General features: G+C 41.4%; 3 protein-coding genes across 3 annotated transcripts in view; 2 read left to right on the top strand and 1 right to left on the bottom strand.

The window, feature by feature from the left end:
- The window catches only part of LOC114647247 (cytosolic purine 5'-nucleotidase), a 1,192,165-nt gene that overhangs the window by 674,928 nt on the left and 496,127 nt on the right, over positions 1-21,110 (top strand). The gene's annotated exons all lie outside the window — the stretch shown is intronic.
- On the bottom strand, positions 1,558-9,520 carry borcs7 (BLOC-1 related complex subunit 7). Its single transcript, XM_028795901.2, has 5 exons — positions 9,346-9,520; positions 7,207-7,269; positions 6,126-6,169; positions 4,226-4,246; positions 1,558-2,611 (listed from the first exon to the last, which is right to left on the bottom strand). Exons 1-5 carry the CDS (start codon positions 9,475-9,477, stop codon positions 2,560-2,562), a joined length of 312 nt encoding a protein of 103 aa, XP_028651734.1. The 5' UTR covers positions 9,478-9,520; the 3' UTR covers positions 1,558-2,559.
- The window catches only part of LOC114647249 (steroid 17-alpha-hydroxylase/17,20 lyase), a 32,364-nt gene continuing 25,045 nt past the window's right edge, over positions 13,792-21,110 (top strand). The window contains exon 1 of the mRNA XM_028795892.2: positions 13,792-14,128. Coding sequence (XP_028651725.1) covers positions 13,817-14,128 — 312 coding nt within the window. The 5' untranslated portion in view covers positions 13,792-13,816. The remainder of the gene's footprint in view (positions 14,129-21,110) is intronic.

Below are 21,110 nucleotides of genomic sequence, written 5' to 3' on the forward strand. Positions count from 1 at the left end.
GTAGCACAGTCCAGTGCAAGGTCCATCAACATCACAACTCACATTGGAATTACCAACAAACCTCACCTGCACGTCACTGGTGATACAGGGGGAATATCCACACACACGTGGAGAATGTGAAGACTCTACAGCAACAATGACCAGGTGCAGAATTCAAGGTCCAAGCTAGAACTGGTCCCATCTCCCATGCAGGTTTAATGATATTCAGGATATTGTCATCATTTAAATGCTTTAAAACAGTGTTTCCCAAACTCGGTCCTGGGGAACCCCTGTGGCTGCAGGTTTTTGTTCCAACCAGCTTCTGTTTTAAATTTAACTCCTGGGCTAATTAAGTGAACTGATATTTCCCAAGTTTTGTGTTTAGGGAACAATATAAAAATTAGGCAAATAAGTTTGTTAAAAAAAATATTAAAATGTACCAAGCAGTTATAGGAATAATGTATTTTTTTTCTTTTTAACAGTATTTTCATCTTGATTTTCTTTCCAACTTTTCTAGGTCTTCTAATTGTTTAATCCATTATTTACTAATTAGTGGGTCTGACTCTAAAATAGTTGCAGCCTTTGATTATATAGTGTTGGTCTGGGTGTCTGATCTGCTCGTTTTAAATTGTCACTGTTAAGATACAACGAAAGAGGGAAAACTGCATAGAGAAAGGGCAAAGTGTAATGAAATCAACAAAAGAGTTAAGCATTTAAATCTATAGCAAAAGCAGAAATATTTCTAAATGTCTTATAAATGTAAAAGTCATTGTTATGCTTTTCTGAATGTCAAATAAAAGAAAAAAAAATACCAGCTAATTAAATGAGATCAGTACTATCAGGTGTTGTCACTGAATAGGAATCCGGTTGGAACAAAAACTTGCAGCCACAGGGGTTCACCAGGACCGAGTTTGGGAAACACTGCTTTAAAAGAACCTGGTAGTCAATATTACACTGAATTGCCTTGCTGTTCGTGTCAGTAAATTGGGGAAAAAATGAATGCTGTTGACCATCCTTCTTCTGGACAATGCAACTGCTTACAAGGCACTAATTGCAAAAGTAGCACTGGGCAACTGAGGATTCAAAGAGGTGCAACACCTCACCACCTTTTCCAGACTGGCCCTGTGCTTCTACCACTTGTTCTGCAAAGCTGCATTTCACACTGCCGGTGATGAAGATGCCACAGCAGCTACGTTGGAGGAGCAGTTGCACAAGCAAGACAAAACAGTTTACTCGAGTAGCATAGAAAAGCTTTGTGAATGTTGTAACAGATGTATTAGTGTTTAAAGGGATTCTGTTAAACAAAATGTAACTAGTGACTGCCGTTTCTCCTAACAGATTTTGGTGAAACTTTCTAAATTACCCATTCTGTTAACTTGAAAACATGCTGACTCCATGACACAACTGAACTGCACCTCTCCAACTGTGAACCTTGGATTCGTTTACTATGTATGAGAGGTAAGTTTAATTTAGTATTACAGGTTTTGAACTTGTTATATTTCATAGTTGCTTGCCTTTATCTGCAATCATTGGGCATACTGTATCCTGACAAACATCTGACATACTGTACCCTTCTAGAAGATGCACTTTTTAAATTTAAATACCTTTTCTTTTATTCATAAAAAACAACAAATGTTAACATTTCTTCTGCTTAAAACTAACGGATAAAATTTTAGATGCTTTCAATATTTGTTATATAAATACAACATATGCATACATGCCTGCATATACACATACAGTCTCAAATCTTTAAAGAGTATGACATAATGTACTGGTAAGTTATTGATTCCTCCGTTAATTTTACATATCCTATTAATCCATTAAAGGGTCTCGAGGTGTCTAACATTCAGCTTACTGATAGAAACTGGACATGGATGGGATGCCAGCACTAAAGATCCTGCATGTTAAAATTAATCTGGAACAAACACTTTCCAGCTATGGACATACCACAAAGCTAAGAAAGTGTGCCTGTTTATTAATGCCTGAGAATGACAAAAACGGCACACATTTTTATGAGAGGTTGCAAATGTTTCACAAGCAGTTATGCAAGGGTCCTGTTAAGTTTAAGTATTACAAACCTGATCTAGCATTTCAAAGAGATTTTCAAAGAGTATGTTCCTTTTACAATTTAATAAAACTGGACAACAAATATTGTCTTTGAACTGTTTTTAGGATAATGCACCAATCCATATTTCAAGCATAAATGCTTTTAGGACTTCTGTCAGATATGGAAGAAGAGATAATTATCACCTGGAAGGAAAAAATATACCATATCCTTAAAATGACCCAAAACTTAAAATATAACAGAAGGAATCAACCATTATTTAAATACATCTATTATAATTCCATTATATTAAAGGAAATTCTTTTCATCCTGGTGTCACGATACCACTTGACAGAACATTTTGGACCCCTAAACCATTTTTATCTTCTTTTCACAGCTCTTTGGAATACATGCAATATATTCCCAGGAAGCTCTAACACACTCATCTTGTCCTGTTTGAATGTTGTGCCCCTTCCAGACATTAAGCCACCACTGACAGCTCGATGTGTCACTCTGTAAACTTTCCACATTTAAGTCTATTTCAAAAGATGTGTCAACTGGTCCTGCAGGTTTTTTGAATGCTCAACACTAAAGGGAAAAAAAGAAACACTATTTAAATGGGAAATTAATTTCTTACAGTTAAAAATAAATTTGATTTGAGCTTAAGGGCTACAGCAAATATTAAAAATATACTGTGAAAGACAAAAGAGAATCATAAACATTCCTGCTCAGAGAGAAATGCTTGAAGGACATTTGTGAAACACTGGAGATTTAAAAAAAAAAATAAATAAATAATCAAACACTTCATATTTTCCCCCGATTATAACCTCAGAAGAATGATTTTGAAATATTTAATTAAGAAAAGAAACTAGGCATCTTTTAATTGGGAAAGATCCTGAAAGTAGAGCTAGTGCCTTCAACACCATCCAACCTCGGCTCCTTAGGGACAAGCTGACAGAGAGGGGAGTAGATTCATACCTGGTAGCATGGATCGTGGACTATCTTACAGACTGACCTCAGTATGTGCGTCTCGGGAACTGCAGGTGTGACATTGTGGTCAGCAGCACAGGAGCGCTGCAGGGGACTGTACTTTCTCCGGTCTTGTTCAGCCTATATACATCGGACTTCCAATACAACTCGGAGTCCTGCAAAAGTTCGCTGATGACACTGCTATCGTGGGCTGCATCAGGAGTGGGCAGGAGGAGGAGTTTAGGGACCTAATCAAGGATTTTGTTATATGGTGCGACTCAAACCACCTACAACTGAACACCAGCAAAACCAAGGAGCTGGTGGTGATTTTAGGAGGCCCAGGCCCCTCACAGACCCCGTGATCATTAGAGATGACTGTGTGCAGACCTATAAATACCTGGGAGTGCACCTGAATGATAAATTAGACTGGACTGCCAATACTGATGCTCTGTACAAGAGAGGACAGAGCCAACTATACTTCCTTAGAAGATACTGCAGATGTTCTATCAGACGGTTGTGGTGAGCACCCTCTTCTACGCGGTGGTGTGCTGGGGAGGGAGCATAAAGAAGAGGGACGCCTCACGTCTGGACAAACTGGTGAGGAAGGCAGGCTCTATTGTAGGCATGGAGCTGGACAGTTTGACATCTGTGGCAGAGCGACGGGCGCTCAGCAGGCTCCTGTCAATCATGGAAAATCCACTGCATCCACTAAACAGAGTCATCTCCAGACAGAGGAGCAGCTTCAGCGATAGACTGCTGCCACTGTCCTGCTCCACTGACAGGCCGAGGAGATCGTTCCTCCCCCACACTAAATTTAACATTATACAATGTTATTGACTTATACCTGCCTCGCACTTTTTAACTTGCACTGTGTTTTATCACTCTTTAATTAATATTGTTTTTTTATCAGTATGCTGCTGCTGGAGTATGTGAATTTCCCCTTGGGGATTAATTATCTATCTATCTAAAAGGACTACTGCTTAACTCCACTTAGACGGAACGAAGTACCTGATTCTTTTGTAACAATTTATAACACTTGGAGCACATGCAGAATTTAAAATGTCATTTTTGAAGTACATAAAATCATTTTAAAAATGTGCAAAAAAATAAGTGAGCAAATGGCAGTTAAAGTTACTGATGAAGTCACTGAACGCAAGTTAAATTAATGATCAGGAGTACAAAGAAGATGCTGGAAAAAAAGAAAAGAAAAAACAAGAACAACACAACACTCACTTTCTCTGAATGGCTTCTTGCCTGAAAGACAAATAAATGTGTCAAGCATGTATTTAAATTCTGGGTATATTATGACAATTAAAAAAATATGCTAAGCTTCAGTCACATAAAGGTTACTGAAAAAACACACACATTACAAAAAATGTATTCCAGTCTATTTAAAATATATATATTATATACACACACACACACATATTACAGACAATAACCATAAATATTTATTTAAAATATTCTAGTCATACTGTTTGTCCACTTCAAACCTTGAACAGAAAGAAACTACAATTTAAATAATTTTTAAAATTAAAAATTCCTTGCATAGTGATGTACTCAAACACTATCTTTTTACTAATTAAAATTATTAATAATAATCCATGAACATAATTTTTTAAATATGCTTGCCAAGTTACCAATCCTACTTGGATGAGGTGCTAATCCACCTCATGGTCCACTTTCATACACACAAAGCCAAACTACTGGCCACTACACAATCACCACTCAGAAAATCTTTAAGGAAAACACATGTACCATAAACTGCACGCATCATAAAAATATAGCGAGGAAGTGAAAAAGACAAATTGTTCAATAGAGCTAAGCCATAATAAATCAAAATAAAAGCAAAACCGTTATCAAATACTGTATTATAGTCCATGCCAATTCACTGTTGCTGAAAAGAGATGAGAAAAGCTACAGAACAGAACATTACCTATTGTTTTGCTTATTTTTTTTCTTGCCTGGAGCAAACCTGGACTTTCAAAATTTTGGATGCACTTAAACTCGCAAAAAAGTCATAAACTATACCTATTCGCCACATTTTTTGTTGGTGACCAACAGGTACTCCAGTCAATGCAACTTCTATTCTGGAACCCGATACAAAAAGAGGCACTCACAGATTCACTTAATGTAGGTGGATTTAATTTACTAAGTAGCTGCAAAGGTGAAGGCCATTAAAAATTGTGTGACTTTCTCTGGTACAATATAGTAACTGAGCAAATCAAAACTTGTTACAGAGCCCTGGGTGGACATGGGTAGAAAAAAAAACCAATAAATTAAACATGGGAATGATTTACTATTTCTACATAAAAATTTCAATGCATGCTCAGGTTTAAATTAAAACGTTCCCTCAATTTAAGTAATTCATGCACACATTTTGATTACAGCATACCAACAAATTTGTTAATTAATGCCCATATTTTATTGAAAATGTTACCTCAATTTATATAACTTGTGCGCACTCTGTGTACATCCAATGATATGCAATGCAGGCTTCTGGCACCTTGCAACTGATCAACAATAATGTGAAAAACTTCTTTGACGGTAGTATAGTGTCATTGGTAGAGCCCATTAGCCAGGAGAATCCTTTGCAGCTGCCACTTGCTCAGAGCAGTGCCCCATAAGGCAAGATGAATGCTGTGACAACTCATGTTTCAACACAGTCATAACTTATCCCAAATGAAAAAGTAGCCATAATCCTGGGCTGTCCGTATGAAACAACAAACAAGGTGCATGCATTAACTAAAAGGTGGGAACGTTTAAAAACGTTAGCATGAAGAGTAAATCACTCTCATGATTTCTTTGTACTCATGTCCTCTCTCCAGGGCTCCGTAACTTGTTGACAGAAGCAGAATAAATACATAATGGGAAAATCATCACATTAAAAAGGTAACTTTGATTTATTTTTATGTCATGGTTTGGCCTTAATGAAGGAAATATTAATCACTTTTCAATGTAACATGAAAGACAAAAAATAGACAAATTCAGAATTTTCTAATGAAGCTGAATTAAAAAAAACAACTCTCAGGAAAGTTTGCAGATTTCATCTGCACATTGATGGTTTTGCTATAAACAAGAAATGTAACACTTATCCTTACACATTATTCTCATTTGAAATCATTTAACTTACTGGTACTGAAGATGGGTTGTGATAATTGCCATTTTTCTTAAACTCTAGGGAAAAAAACGATGTACAACACATTTAGTTAAATTCAGGTTTTCTAATCACAAACCTATTGTTAGCATTAAGGGGAATTAAAGTCCAAACAATTTAAAGTTCAATAAATTTTGAAGCAGTTATTCATTCACTTTCCAATCCTCTCTTTTACTTTTATTATAAAAAACAAAAATGAAGAAATATGTGTAATTTAAGCATATAAAATGACAAAAACATTGCTGTATATCCTTTATATGAGGGAAGGCAAAGCAAACAAATGAACCGATGCCCATCCTGCAATTGAGAAGTGGTATATTTAAGCATTTCTATGTGTGTTTTCTACTGCATTAAAAATAAGATATCAGCATATTACTTTTCTAATTTATTTTTTTCCACAATTTTAGACTGCTGACCTTTTCTGCACTCAAGTCTTAGATTAAACCATGGGACTGCTTCAGGCAACAAGGAAGAAATCAATATTGGACTACCAAGAATATGAGCATCATCAGGTAATTTTTTAAATAGTCCTTGAAAAAAACAGAAAATCCAGTACCAATGCTTTAATCTGTACACTTGAGTATTAAACATCTGAAAAAAAGGTGTCCAGAAACAGAGCTCAAGATAAAGGGACACCGGTGCTAAAGCATGTCTGAGTATTAAGCCAAAAGAAAAGCATAACAATGTAATTCATTTAGACATATAAATCATTATCATATGAAAAGATTTGGTTGTGGAGCAATTAGTAGGGAAGAAAATTTTTATGTTGAATTCTGAGAGGTAAATGGTGCAGTTAGTTCAAAGTTTAGGTTATATATTCACAAGGTTTCATGTGCACTGGAACACACTGCATTTTTCTCATTGCCATCATAAAATAAAGACACAGTGTTATGTCAGAAGTCTAAAGGAAAGCATTCAAAGGCACAGGTAAGAGTTTACGCAGCTCTAAATATTTAGGACATAAAAAAAAACTCCAAGACTTAAATGAAAATAAGGTCAACTCCTGTGGCAAGACAATAAAGACAGTATTTCCTACTAGAATTATGCTCTTACTCACATCTTCAGAATGCAGTATGGCATCCTCCTGCATCACCATATTGCGAGCAGCTTGACCAAGAAGCTGGAAAATACAGAAGAAAAAAACAAATTACCAAGGCTGAAGTGTATAACTGCATTATCAATAAATGTTATATTGCAGATTTTCTATGGGATCCTTCTCTCAAAGTATAACAAGTATCAGCTCCAAGCAAATTCATGACACCGTGGAGAGATTGATGAGTTACCATAGTTGTCCTCGAGATTACATGAGATTCACTTGGGGAAAAAAAAGTCACATGATGCAAAGTGCGAAGAATTCTGCTCTGCATACTGTCACCATAATGTAACAACACTATTCACTTCTATAGTACAGTACACTTTCATAGGTGAAGAAAGTTACAAAAAATTAATAAATTATGGAAGAATAAGTAACATTAAATATAGGCTTACATAACAGTGATATTAAATAAGAACACTACGTTTCTGCCAATTATATATTGTATTCTAAGTCTGAAAAGAAAAGTCTGATGAGGACAGATTGTTGGGAAGACAGAAGGAAAAAATACAACAAGCTGCAGGGGTTCAAAGGCCAAAAGACCTGCCAGCACCTGCTGGGCATTTTACCTAACAGAAATGTGCTTAAATAGTTCCACATTGTTTCAACTAGTTTTAATATTTATTATTAACATTGGTTTTAACCCAATACAAGCAGTCAAGAAAGTGAAAGACAGTAGCAAACACCTGCATGATGCAGAAACAGAGACATGAAATACCACCTGCACTTCAGAACTGGCGATCCACCTGAAGCTAAGCATGTTCGGGCCCTGCCACTACTTGGATGGGAGACTAGCTAGGAAAAGCTTAGGTTGATGCCGGCAGAGGAGTTTGTGAGGCCAGGTAGGGGCACATATCCTGTGGTCCATGTTTGAATCCAAATGCCCCAGTGCAGTGATGGGGACACTGAGCTGCAAGTACAGCACCATCCTTCACATCTGACGTAAAACTGAGGTCCTGAATCTCTATGGTCATTAAAGATCTCAGGAGATCTTTTGAAATGTGTAGGTGGTACTGTGATGTACCAAGTAAACTGCCCGCCACAGTCTGCTCATTTTGGGCCTTATAACCCTCAACCCCATACCATCTAAACTCCTAATATGTGGTGAGCATAGTGACATAAGAATGGCTGCCATGGAATCATCCAGGTGGACGCTGCACATTGGTGGTGGTTGAAATGGATCCCCATTTTGAATTGCTAGAAAAGCGCTAGACAAATGTAATTAATTATATGTGTTATGTCTTTTGGTAGAGGTATTTCGTGACGATAGTGAGTCAATGATTAGCACAGCTGCTACAACCAAGTAGCAAATCCCTGCGCTGCCATTATCCCCGTTTTATTTTTGAGTTTTCTCCATTTACTAGTTTCCTGCTACACCTGAAATGCATACACTTTAGGTTGGCTGTCATTCCTAAAATGTTCTGGTATGAGTTCATGTGAACGGGGTGAATAGGAGTATGCTCCATTGTTTGGGATATCCTTTGCCTTAAATCAAATTAACTGTGCGAAATTTAACAAGCTTAATTTCAGACATTTTCTGCCACATCAATTTATTTACTGAATCCGGTAGCATCGGGAAAACCAAAAACGAGCACACAGCCGGGAGGGGTGGGGCCTTTCTTGTCAACGCGCTCTCCTCGAGTCGTGTGTCAGCAGCACTAACCGTCACGCCACAGCGCAGTCCTGTGCAGTTTTCGCTTCTCCTATGTTGCATTGTTATTTTTCAAACAAAAAACAAAACTTCTGGAAGATCACCGTTTGCTATAAACACACACATTTCACGCTGCCATTCTGTAAGTTCCCTGAACCTCAGTTTTTTACATGGCCACTCTAAATAGAACTGCACTGACATCGAGAATTGCAATGGCAAAATTAAAATGAAATAAAGCGACATTTTAGCTCCAAAGGCACCGCTTTAAAAAATTATATGTTAACTTAATGCAGAAAATCAGTAACAGAAACGGCCGCAACTCCTAACGATTAAATTTGCTTTAATAAAGATACACGGCCACTGAAATCCACTGGTAACGGGTTGGGACTCCCAGAGTTTAAAGCCTTGTTTGACTGTTTTCGTTACGTTCTGTTCACCCGTTCCTGTCTTACCTCATGACTCCTGGAACCCTTTAGCACCTGCCTTGTTAGGGCAATCACATCGCCGCTGCAGCAGCTCACTTTCTCTGAAAGTAAGCCCTTAACTGATTGACCGAAGCGAGGCTGAGGCTCCGGAGACGCCATTATTACCAGTAAGAGTACGCATGCGTGAGCAGCGGCCAGGCATCTATAATACAGAAATTGCGCAGGCGCTGGCGACGGAGCAGCGGCCAGGCATCTATAATACAGAAATTGCGCCAGCGCGTTTTAGACAAACAAAGCGACCGGGAGGAAAAAAACGTTCTATGCGTGAACACATCCGTCAAGAGAGTGGGGAAACAAATGAGAGACTGAGACTCTTCTGTTAGTCTAGACAAAAGCAAAATTACTGTCTTCCAGAAGAAAAGTTAAAAAACAGTCCCGAAAATACCATCGCACTCCCACTGGGAAATGATCCACATGCACCAATCTGTGGATGACAATCAATACTACAGCGAGTAGAGTTCTCTGTGCTAACAAGAAGAAGCTATATTAGCATCTGACTGCAGATTTATGATGGTGTAATCTTTCCAGTTATACTGTAGACCATGAAAAGTGGCAGAGGGTCCCAAAAACATACCCAGGTTGCAACAGGTGGGAAAGCAGGCCCCAGTGGTGACCCACCACTTGGAATCTCCACAGGAGTGCCACCAACAATAGCTGCGGGGCTGAGCTAGGTCGTACTTAACAATAGAAAAAAGAGCCCTAGAATACTGGGGCCACCTGTACAACAAAAACCCAGACTCCAACTGCTTTTAGCCACTCCAGAGCCAAGAGTCAAACAAGAAACCATGTGCCATCATCCCCTAGCAGAGTCTCTCACAGCACCGAACTAACACTCAACACAATGCAGGCATCAGCACGAGAAGAGCAGTGGACAAAATCAAAAGACACTACGTCACCCATTGTCAACAAAATGTACAGCAGCTAAACAAACTGGAATGTTACCTACAGTGGGACTACACTTTAGAAACTTACCTGGTCACAACAACATACCCTAAGGACAGGCAGACACTAAGCCAGTACACTTAGTTGCCACAGTCTTGCAATTGAAAGAGGCCATCACCATCAAACATGGAGGACCAGGTAAGAGATGAATAGCACCTCCTATGGCAGTGGCCCAAATGCAGCACTCTGTAGGATGCAGCTTCACCAAACTATCAGACACCATCCTGTATACATATGTGTGTATAATTGTACAGGGATGTTAATGTTAGTCAGTCAGACATTTTCCAACCCGCTATATCCTAACACAGGGTCACGGGGCTCTGCTGGAGCCAATCCCAACCAACACAGAGCGCAAGGCAGGAACAAACTCCGGACAGGGCGCCAACCCACCGCAGGGCACACACCCACCCACACACCAAGCACACACTAGGGATAATTTAGGATCGCCAATGCACCTAACCTGCATGTCTTTGGACTGTGAGAGGAAACCCACGCAGACACGGAGAGAACATGCAAACTCCACGCAGGGAGGACCCGGAAAGCAAACCCAGGTCTCCTAACTGCAAGGCAGCAGTGCTACCGCTGCGCCACTGTGCCGCTTCTTTGAATATGAAGTTGGCTCTGAAAAAGTTCTTAATATGTGGACAAAAACAGAAATGTTTAACGTATAAGGTACCTATAGCAGGATACTAGCAGATTAATGTGCTATTGAGTCCTTTTAAAATCATGAACCCATTGGTATTTTAAAATGTGCCACCATCTATTATTTTTTATTTATGGAGTCTGTTACGGATTAGAATAAATAAAGGTTCTTTTTGGAACCTTCTTGTGGATGGTGCTTTTGGGAAACAAAAACGGTTACTGTATGGCATCAGTCTGAAAAGCCACTCTGCCACCTTTATTTGTAAGAGTGAATATCCATCTATTATCCAACCCGCTATATCTTAACTACAGGGTCACGGGGTCTGCTGGAGCCAATCCCAGCCAACACAGGGCGCAAGGCAGGAAACAAACTCCGGGCAGGGCGCCAGCCCACCGCAGGATGCACACAAACAGACCCACACCAAGCACACACACGGGACAATCTAGAATCACCAATGCACCTAACCTGCATGTCTTTGGACTGTGGGAGGAAACCCACGCAGACACGGGGAGGACATGCCATAACAGTAGTCACGGAATGCTGTTAGCACCAACACTGAACGTTTTTACAGCAAAGGTTGCAAAATCCCACATAGCAATGCTAAGTTTTTTATTCAGTCTCCCGCGGAATAGCGGAACGCCTTCCTCGAAACACTGTTAACGATTAAGTTTCTACACAAGACCGTTTATTTGGAATATGAGTCCTCATCTGACGTCTTGTTGTTAGGACCTCGGGGGACGCCTTCAAACGTGGAGCACTTGTCCCCAAAATGCTCATCTTCTGCACTCGCTCCGCTACTACTGTCCCACATGGTCCAAGTCTCCATTAGTCTAGGTGGCTCCCTTTTTATGTCACTCTCATTTTCAGGCTCCACCCGTTATTTCAGCTTACGGATGTAAACAGGATAGTTCCCAGTCAGGTGCGTATGGTTATCATATTTTATGTTAGATATCTGTCAGTCTGTCTGATTGTATGTCTCTCATCATTTAAAATTCAAGGTATCTCTTTACTGGCATGACAAGAATTGACATATTTTGCCAAAGCAGAAACAGTTCCAGTGCTAACAAAAATTAGAATATAAAGATAAAGAAGAAAACACATGAAGAAAAAGGCAGAGGAGAAAAATATTGCAATAATGACATTTATAGAAATGTAGGATCTATATCAGGAAGGAAACCTGGGTTCGCTTCCTGGGTCCTCCCTGCGTGGAGTTTGCATGTTCTCCCCGTGTCTGCGTGGGTCCGGGTGCTCCGGTTTCCTCCCACAGTCCAAAGACATGCAGGTTAGGTGCATTGGCGATCCTAAATTGTCCCTGGTGTGTGTCCTGCGGTGGGCTGGCGCCCTGCCCGGGGTTTGTCCCTGCCTTGCACCCTGTGTTGGCTGGGATTGGCTCCAGCAGAGCCCCGTGACCCTGTGTTAGGCTATAGCGGGTCGGATAATGGATGGATGGATATGCAATGGCGCTACGGGAGCCTAATCAATTTTAAGAGGGTTCCTTATAGGTTGATTGTCCTGTAATTATGAATGCATAATTAATACTTTAGCAATACGCGCGCATTATCACTCCTTGTGTTTTGGTACACCATGGATTTAGATTACTACTGATGCATATATCGATATCTATATTCACTATATATCAATCCATCCATTTTCTAACCCGCTGAATCCGAACACAGGGTCACGGGGGTCTGCTGGAGCCAATCCCAGCCAACACAGGGCACAAGGCAGGAAACAATCCCGGGTATGGTGCCAACCCACCGCAGGACACACACAAACACACCCACGCACCAAGCACACACTAGGGCCAATTTAGAATCGCCAATCCACCTAACCTGCATGTCTTTGGACCGTGGGAGGAAACCGGAGCGCCCGGAGGAAACCCACGGGGTGAACATGCAAACTCCACGCAGGGAGGACCCGGGAAGCGAATCTGGGTCTCCTAACTGCGAGGCAGCAGCGCTACCACTGTGCCACCCTTCAGTATATATGTGTTTTTTAATTAAATAAATAAATAGTTTGCAATGATCGAGAAGAGGCTGAAGCTAATAATTTATATAGATTTTCTGTTGGACATTCATTTGTTTTATTAAATGAATCCACATCTTATAAGTTAAGGACCATCCTTCCATTCCTGCGTCAAGAAAAATAAATAAATTTTTCTATAATCCACTTTTTAAGCCCAGTCTGCTCTACCCATTTGTCAGGGCATCCATGCATTGTATTATCGTACTTGTTACGACATACGGTCATCTACATTGGGGTGCTAATCAATTGAATCAGCAGCATGATGCACAAGATGGGCACCAGGACTGGACACCACGGAGGATTCTTTTCTCACAAGTAAATGCTCATTCTAAGCCCCGACATGTATTCTCTTGAGGACGTCAACACCCAAATGCCCTGTTTCCCTAAAAGTTCTAAGTAGATTCGCCATTATATACTGCCATGGTTGACCAGGAAATGATAAGTGACTCACCCTAAATTTACAGGTTGCAGCACTGAAAACTAGGCTTATCACAAACTAAACGTCTACTTTGGGAATGCACAATGCCAGTCAATTTAAATGCAATAGCTACCTTGGTTCGAGGAAATCTGAGTTGGGCTTTCAAGTGATGGTGCCTTTAAAATTCCATATCAAAATTCTGCAACGAGCCTGATTTAAATCGTATAGCAAAAGAGCGCAGAAGAGTTAAAATTCGGAGAAGTGTCACTTTCTTGGATTTGATTTAGGGTTCTCAGCATCTCATGCATATTCATGAGAACACTGCCCAAGGAGAGGGTGGTGGAGTGCGGCGACACATCGTTCGCCATATAAAAGTCAGCTGGACCGCACACCGGGACACCGCGATCACGATGGCTTGGCTTCTTGTCACCCCACTGGTGCTCGCGCTCGCTCTGGCGCTGTACCTGAGAATACGCTCTGCGCGCAGAATGGAGGGGATCAGACTGCCGAAGTGCGTCCCCGCTTTGCCCATCATCGGTAGTCTGCTGGCCATGCGAGGAACTCCGAATCCGCACATTCTGTTCAAGGACATGCAGAAGAAGTACGGAGAACTGTTCGCGTTCATGATGGGCTCACACTATACGGTGATCGTGAACAAAAATAAGCATGCTAGGGAGGTGCTGCACAAAAAAGGCAAGATCTTCTGCGGGAGGCCCACCACGGTAAGAATGACACCTTATGATCGAGCAACGCTCTTAATTTGTGAGAGGTTAGGGGTAAAACTGAAATACAAGAAATTATAGCAGACGCATTCTATATTAATACACATCGCGCAACAGTGAAAAAATATCAGGATGAAATTTGTAGTATTTTATGCGATTTAAATAATAGTAGTAATAATAATAATACATTTTATTAATATAGCGCTTTTATCATGTTCAAGGCGCATCACAGAATCTCATAAAGAACCAGCAGGTTTATGTAACATTGGATACAGATGTTTCCTGAATAGAACACTAAAACTGATCGATACAGGATATACAAAAGCATTAAGTAGAATAATAGACAATAAACCAGAGTAAAATACTAAATTAAATACTAAAAGAAAAGCTTAGCAGATTACATTATTATTATTATTATAACAGGCACACAAATTATCCTGAGCATCTGGACAGAGAAGACGAATGAAAGAGGATGCAGAATGTCTTTTTAAGTGAAACACCTTTTAAGTTTTTGTTATTTTTTTAACAATGAATGGAGTCAGCTGATCTAATTAATTTGAGGGTGGTCAGTACAAAGTCTGGGCGCTATACAGCTGAAGGCCATGTCACCTGTAGACTGCAGGTTAGTATGGGGCACAATAAGATTTGTCAGAATCAGAGGACCTTAGTGGGCGAACAGGAGCAAAGTGATGGAGGAGGTTACTGATGTAGTTCAGTGCAATGCCATTAAAAGGTTTGTAAGGTTAATAACAGAATTTTATATTCGATCCTGTAAGACACGACGCATGATGGGGTGTGATGTGTTTGCTGTTGCTGGCTCCTGTTAGGACTCTTGCAGCAGAATTTTGAAGTAACTGGAGCTGTGATCTGAAGCGGCACCTGCCAGGAGAGAGTTACAATAATCGATGTGATAAAAGCATGGACAAGTTTCTCAGCGTTAGAAAAGGAGAGGAAAGAACGATATGTTATGGAGGTGAAAGTAGAAAAGTTTCTTAATGTGGTTTATGTGGACGGAATAAGCAAAAGAGAGGAATCAAAAATGACACCAAGATTCCTTGCATTAGAAGAAGGTCTGAAGAGAGCACCGCCAAAAGTGACTGAGAAGGAGCTCATTTTCTTAATTGCGCTTTAGTGCCAGTTTGCAGTTCAGTTTTGTTGCATTTTAATTTTAAAGAGTTCTGCTCCATCCAGGTTTTAATTTCACCAAGACAAGTTGTGAGCTGAGAAACCCCTGATGAAATTTCACTCTTAGCATTGAAATTGAGTTTGAAATACCATAAAAATGGTAACCCAGTCCGAATGACATGTCGAAGAGGGAAGCGTACAGACACAGAAGAGCAGAGGGCCGAGGAAAGAGCAGCCGCGCTTTTGTCTCATTGTTGTCATTTTAGTAATCCGAATAGCTATACAAAAGAGTTCCCTGGAACCAGGACCGGTCTTAGGTATTATGGGGCCCTAGGCGAAAGGGGGGTCCAGGGGCCCCCTGGAAGCTCTGTGAAATGCGTGAAAATTAGACCAAGGAGTCGATCCGGGGCCCCCCGGACGCTGGGGCTCTAGGCGGTCGCCTACTTCGCCTATGCCTAAGGCCGGGCCTGATTGGGACAAATAATGCTGTAGTATATTTAAGTATATATGACAATTGCTCACTCGGACAATTTGTTTTGGGGGCCCCCAAGAAGGCGGGGGCCCTAAGCTATAGCTTGTGTAGCGTATACGTAAATCCTGCACTGCCTGGAACTATGTTAAAGTTATCTATTTACTCAAGCCCACACATCCATTTTATGGAGCCTTCCTTTTTTCCGGCTACACAGTCGCAGGCAGGCTGCACACACACTGGCTGAAGTCGGTGGAATGGCAGACTTAAGCACAGCTACACCTTGTGGAGTTCCTGCCGTACTTCTCTCACCCTTGATGTCACTGCCATGACCACATCTCTGTCCGCACATCACATAAGTAACAGCATAGTTTATACGTGTTTGTTGTCACAGCGCCGGAAACATCGGACTCGCAAGTAAGAATTTCACTGTACGCTTTGCACTTGACAACATGACAAACTACGACCCAGTGGCGTAGCGTAGTGGGGGCGGCCCACCCCGGGCGGCACTTTTAGGGGGCGGCAAAATTTCACAATAAATAATAATAATATCTTGTAAAAATTTTTACCATACCTAAATAAGGGGGCGGCGGAATTTTCCTCCGCCCCGGGCGGCTGACACCCACGCTACGCTACTGCTACGACCACTATTACAACTATAGAACTAAGGCTACTGCTACACACCAGAAGACGGCTGCCCTGGCTACACCCGAGTGGCCGAGGAAGCTCCAGCAAGTAAAGCCAATAATACACGAATTCCACGTGTGGCATTTTGGCCAGGAATCGAGCAGGTGACATCGTGCAGTGAAGTAGCAAAGTCACCGATATTTTAATAGTGACCATTGAATGTTAACATCACCTAGCAAATCATGTCACAGTTTTATCCGTGACGTTTTGAAGTGAGCAATCAACAGTGCCTGTCGACCACTTATAGTTTTGTTTCGCCGTTTAAAACTGACATAGGATACTGTAACCTTATAGATGTGGAATGTTAAACTGGAAGTCGGAATAGATTACGATTTTTTAATCCACGATGACCTGTATGAGAAATAGTTTGTAAGTCTTTAAAGTTTTAAACTTGATAAAACCTTATGCTATATATACTTCATAAAATAGTGAATATACTGTTTTACATTCAGGTTAAAAAGTACAAAAATGAGCATGCGATGTACAAGTTTGGGGTTATAGTTACCGTTTGCAAACTCGCTTAGTTCACACGTTAGCCTGCCACTTGTTTTTTGAACCAGTCACCTTGTGATGTGACAGTCCAGCGTCCCAGCCGTTTGATTACCCTGCCTGCTTAAATAATCATACATCCCTCTTATGTATACAATCATGAGATCAGGTGGGACTTCCAGAGTCACAGTGCCATTGTTCACACACATATGTACATACACGTACTGTATATAAAGCGACTTGCTCAGTGCCGCACATTGACACGTAAAACTGCTGTGGATACTATAGAGTGGTCATCTTGTCATCTCAAACACATGCGTCTTAAGAGGAGGTCTTCACATCGTTCATATGACCCATCATAGGTGTTGTCTATTGACCGTGCACGCACTGTACGAATGTGTGTTTGTATTTAGCGTTCTATGTGTTTAAAGGACACAGTGGTTTTAGACCCTTCTTTTATTTTGGAAGGACCGTTAATCCAACGCACGGTGACAGGAATCCAGAGGCAACCATGGCAGGTAGGAACACGAAGCGGCCGACAGTCCATCAAGGGCGTATAAGATATACAATTAACTCAACATATGCAATTCATTTTAGAATTGGGAGAAAACGTTAATATCCCTAAAAACAATCAGCACACACGCAGCTACGCTCTTAATGGCATTTTACTGGGCTGTGTGGGTTCCTTGTAGCTCGATTACTGCACAAAGAATTTAATATGGGAAGAGTTCTTTGTACACGAACCAGGTTCTTTTGGGCTTTATAAAGGTTAATTATCCATCCATCCATCCATTTTCCAACCCGCTGAATCCGAACACAGGGTCACGGGGGTCTGCTGGAGCCAATCCCAGCCAACACAGGGCACAAGGCAGGAACCAATCCCAGGCAGGGTGCCAACCCACCGCAGGACACACACAAACACACCCACACACCAAGCACACACTAGGGCCAATTTAGAATCGCCAATCCACCTAACCTGCATGTCTTTGGACTGTGGGAGGAAACCGGAGCGCCCGGAGGAAACCCACGCAGATACGGGGAGAACATGCAAACTCCACGCAGGGAGGACCCGGGAAGCGAACCCAGGTCCCCAGATCTCCCAACTGCGAGGCAGCAGCGCTACCCACTGCGCCACCGTGCCGACCAAGAAGGAAGATAGCAAGCGAAAAAATGAAAGTGCACGTTATTACCCACAGTGACAAAACGAGTCATCTTCTGGAATGTTCATAGCGTAAAGAATATATATTCAGTCGAATAATATCCTAAATAGTCTTTGTTAAACAAAAAAAACTATAATAATACATATATATTTATATATATAGCGCCTTTCCAATGCTCAAGGCGCTTACAGTAAACCGTATTTTTAATATCACATCTGTGTGCTTCAGAGTTTGAATTCCTATACTTATAGCAAATCCAGTACCTCTCTGTAAACACTGCACTCATTTTAAATTAGAAATCGGCACGGACAGTCGGGTGTTTTGGTGTATGTGGTATGTAACAAGCTGCTGGAAATGTCCTAGCAGTCCGTATTTGCCAGTGTGTTGTTCTTGCGCTCATTATGTGAGTTCAAAAGAAACACAATGCCTGACCAAACTTCCCAGGTAAGCCTGCTTCATCACACGGCGAACCCTGAACACACTGGAAGCTGTTGTGGGCAAAGAGGATGCTGTCATGGAAGAATCCGTCCAGGAGGCGCTCACTTGGAGCACTGCTACCCACGGGCTCGTTCCTCCCGGGGTGCTATGAAGCACCTCTGGGGGTCTTTTCTGTCCCCTGATATATTCACTGCTTCCTTCCGATTTCCCAAACTAAATGCTGATACGCTTTTAAGTTCATTTTGAAATTTCTGCACAATATTTATTTATTATTGTTTGATTGAGGGCGGCACGGTGGCGCAGTGGTAGCGCTGCTGCCTCGCAGTTAGGGGACCCGGGTTTGCTTCCCGGGTCCTCCCTGCATGGAGTTTGCATGTTCTCCCCGTGTTCTGCGTGGGTTTCCTCCGGGTACTCCGGTTTCCTCACACAGTCCAAAGACATGCAGGTTAGTTGGATTGGCGATTCTAAATTGGCCCTAGTGTGTGCTTGGTGTGTGGGTGTGTTTGTGTGTGTCCTGTGGTGGGTTGGCACCATACCCGGGATTGGTTCCTGCCTTGTGCCCTGTGTTGGCTGGGATTGGCTCCAGCAGACCCCCGTGACCCTGTGTTCGGATTCAGCGGGGTGAAAAATGGATGGATGGATGTTTGATTGATTGGTTGTATTATTTGTCCTGTGAGTCTGTATGTTTGTTTTTATGTTTCTTCTGCTGTACGCATCTGAATTTCCTCTTGGAACATTTTTCTAATATAACCTAATCAGAACGGATCAAATATCAAGTGATTAATAGAGTGCTCTGTGTGCCAAAGTGCCAAACACTCATCATCTGAAACTGGAAAATTTCAAGTCACATTTCTGAATACGAATACCGTGAGTGAATGCAGGGGGCACCTTTAGCTGTTAAACCTTCACCATTCTAAATACACCAAACAGGCTGGCAGAACAGACCCTGACAAGAAGTGATTTGCAATGGCAGGTGTACACCTTGATCTTTTCCAAACACCATTCATCCATCTTCCAAACTAAGCTTATTCAGAGCAGGTTCATATGGCAGCTGAAACCAATCCCAGCCAACACCGGGCACAAGGCAAGGAACAATCCCCGGATGGCATGTCAGCCCATTTCAAGGTGAACACACACACACACACACACACACACAAGGGCCAATTTAGCCAGTCCACCTAATATGCATGGCTTTGGACTGTGGGAGGAAAGTGTAGCACATGAAGGAAACACTGGGAGAACATGCAAGCTCTACACAAGACATGATCTCCAGTCTCTTTACTGTAGGGGCGCCCACACTTTTTCGGCTTGCGAGCTACTTTTAAAAAGAGCAGGTCGAAATGAAATACCTACATTAAAAAGGATAATATATACTGTGTATATATATATGTATATTATATATATATAGTATACTTTATACATAAAATATATGTTGTTGTACCATGCATAACTGAATAACCCTTATGGCACAATAACAATTCAATACATTTATGGTCACTACGGTATTTGGATTTAATAATCTTCATGTGGGAAAAAGCTGACTCGCATAAATAAGTAGAGCCGAATAATACAGTCAAGGAGGTGGCACGTTTCCTCATGTTTGGGTACTTTTCCTCTGTGAGTAAGTTCCAAAACTGTCCATGAGCCCCATACTTCAGCTGAATGTCATCCTGTAGTGTCAAAATCTCATCCTCCACTGTAGAGGAGTGTTAGGTGAAACAGTGTTACAATTTGTGATGCGGGTGAATCGCCCTCAACATCTTTCGTAAATGCAGCGTTTCTCAACCTTTAAGTATTTGCGACCCAAGTTTTCATAACAGTTTTAATCGCGCCCCCCCCCCCCTAACGTTTTTTGAAACCCTAATATAATTAATTCCCATAGTTTTTGCTGCCGATACACCGCTACAAGTTTACAATTTTCCTACGAATAGCGAAATTACGCCACATATGGCAACATTCGCGCCCCCTTTTGCTTCGGTGTGTCTGCCTTTGCTTTTGGATTCAGCCGAGTGAAAAATGACGGCTGTCCGATTAACTGCGATTTTAGTTCCCTCTCCTTTCTCTTTCTCAGATCGCTCTTCGGAAGGAAGTCAGTTTCGTAGTTTTTATGAACAGTTCGACAGTGCCTTTCCACATTTTCCTTCTTTGGAATATCAGTGATAGATTGGCAGATCAGACAAACGCACTTCGATTGTGACATTGTGAGGAAAAAAAATCCTCTTCCAATTCCAAATCCAGTCCATACACCAAGAACATTTATTTAAATCCCTTCTTTAGTTGATATAAATTGGAAGACTAACTCGATCACCTAGATAGCCGGAGTTTTGCAGTAGCTCGCGCGTTTGATCGTGCGTGCGGGATGACCCGTGTGTTAGAAGAAAAGAGAGACTGGCCGCCCTGTATGTCAATCAAGCGGTAAATGCCATAGGGAGAATATATGACAGACTAACATTTAAAAACATTTTTTTTTAATGTAACGCGATGTACCTGCACTACCTTTCCGATTTACCGGTCGATCGCGATCGACGTATTGGGCACCCCTGCTTTACTGCAAGGCACAGTGCTACCAATGTGCGGACCCTCAAACCTCTGTGATCAATACAAAAGATCTTTT

This window comes from Erpetoichthys calabaricus, chromosome 2, assembly GCF_900747795.2.
Source record: "Erpetoichthys calabaricus chromosome 2, fErpCal1.3, whole genome shotgun sequence".
Classification (NCBI taxonomy): domain Eukaryota; kingdom Metazoa; phylum Chordata; class Cladistia; order Polypteriformes; family Polypteridae; genus Erpetoichthys; species Erpetoichthys calabaricus.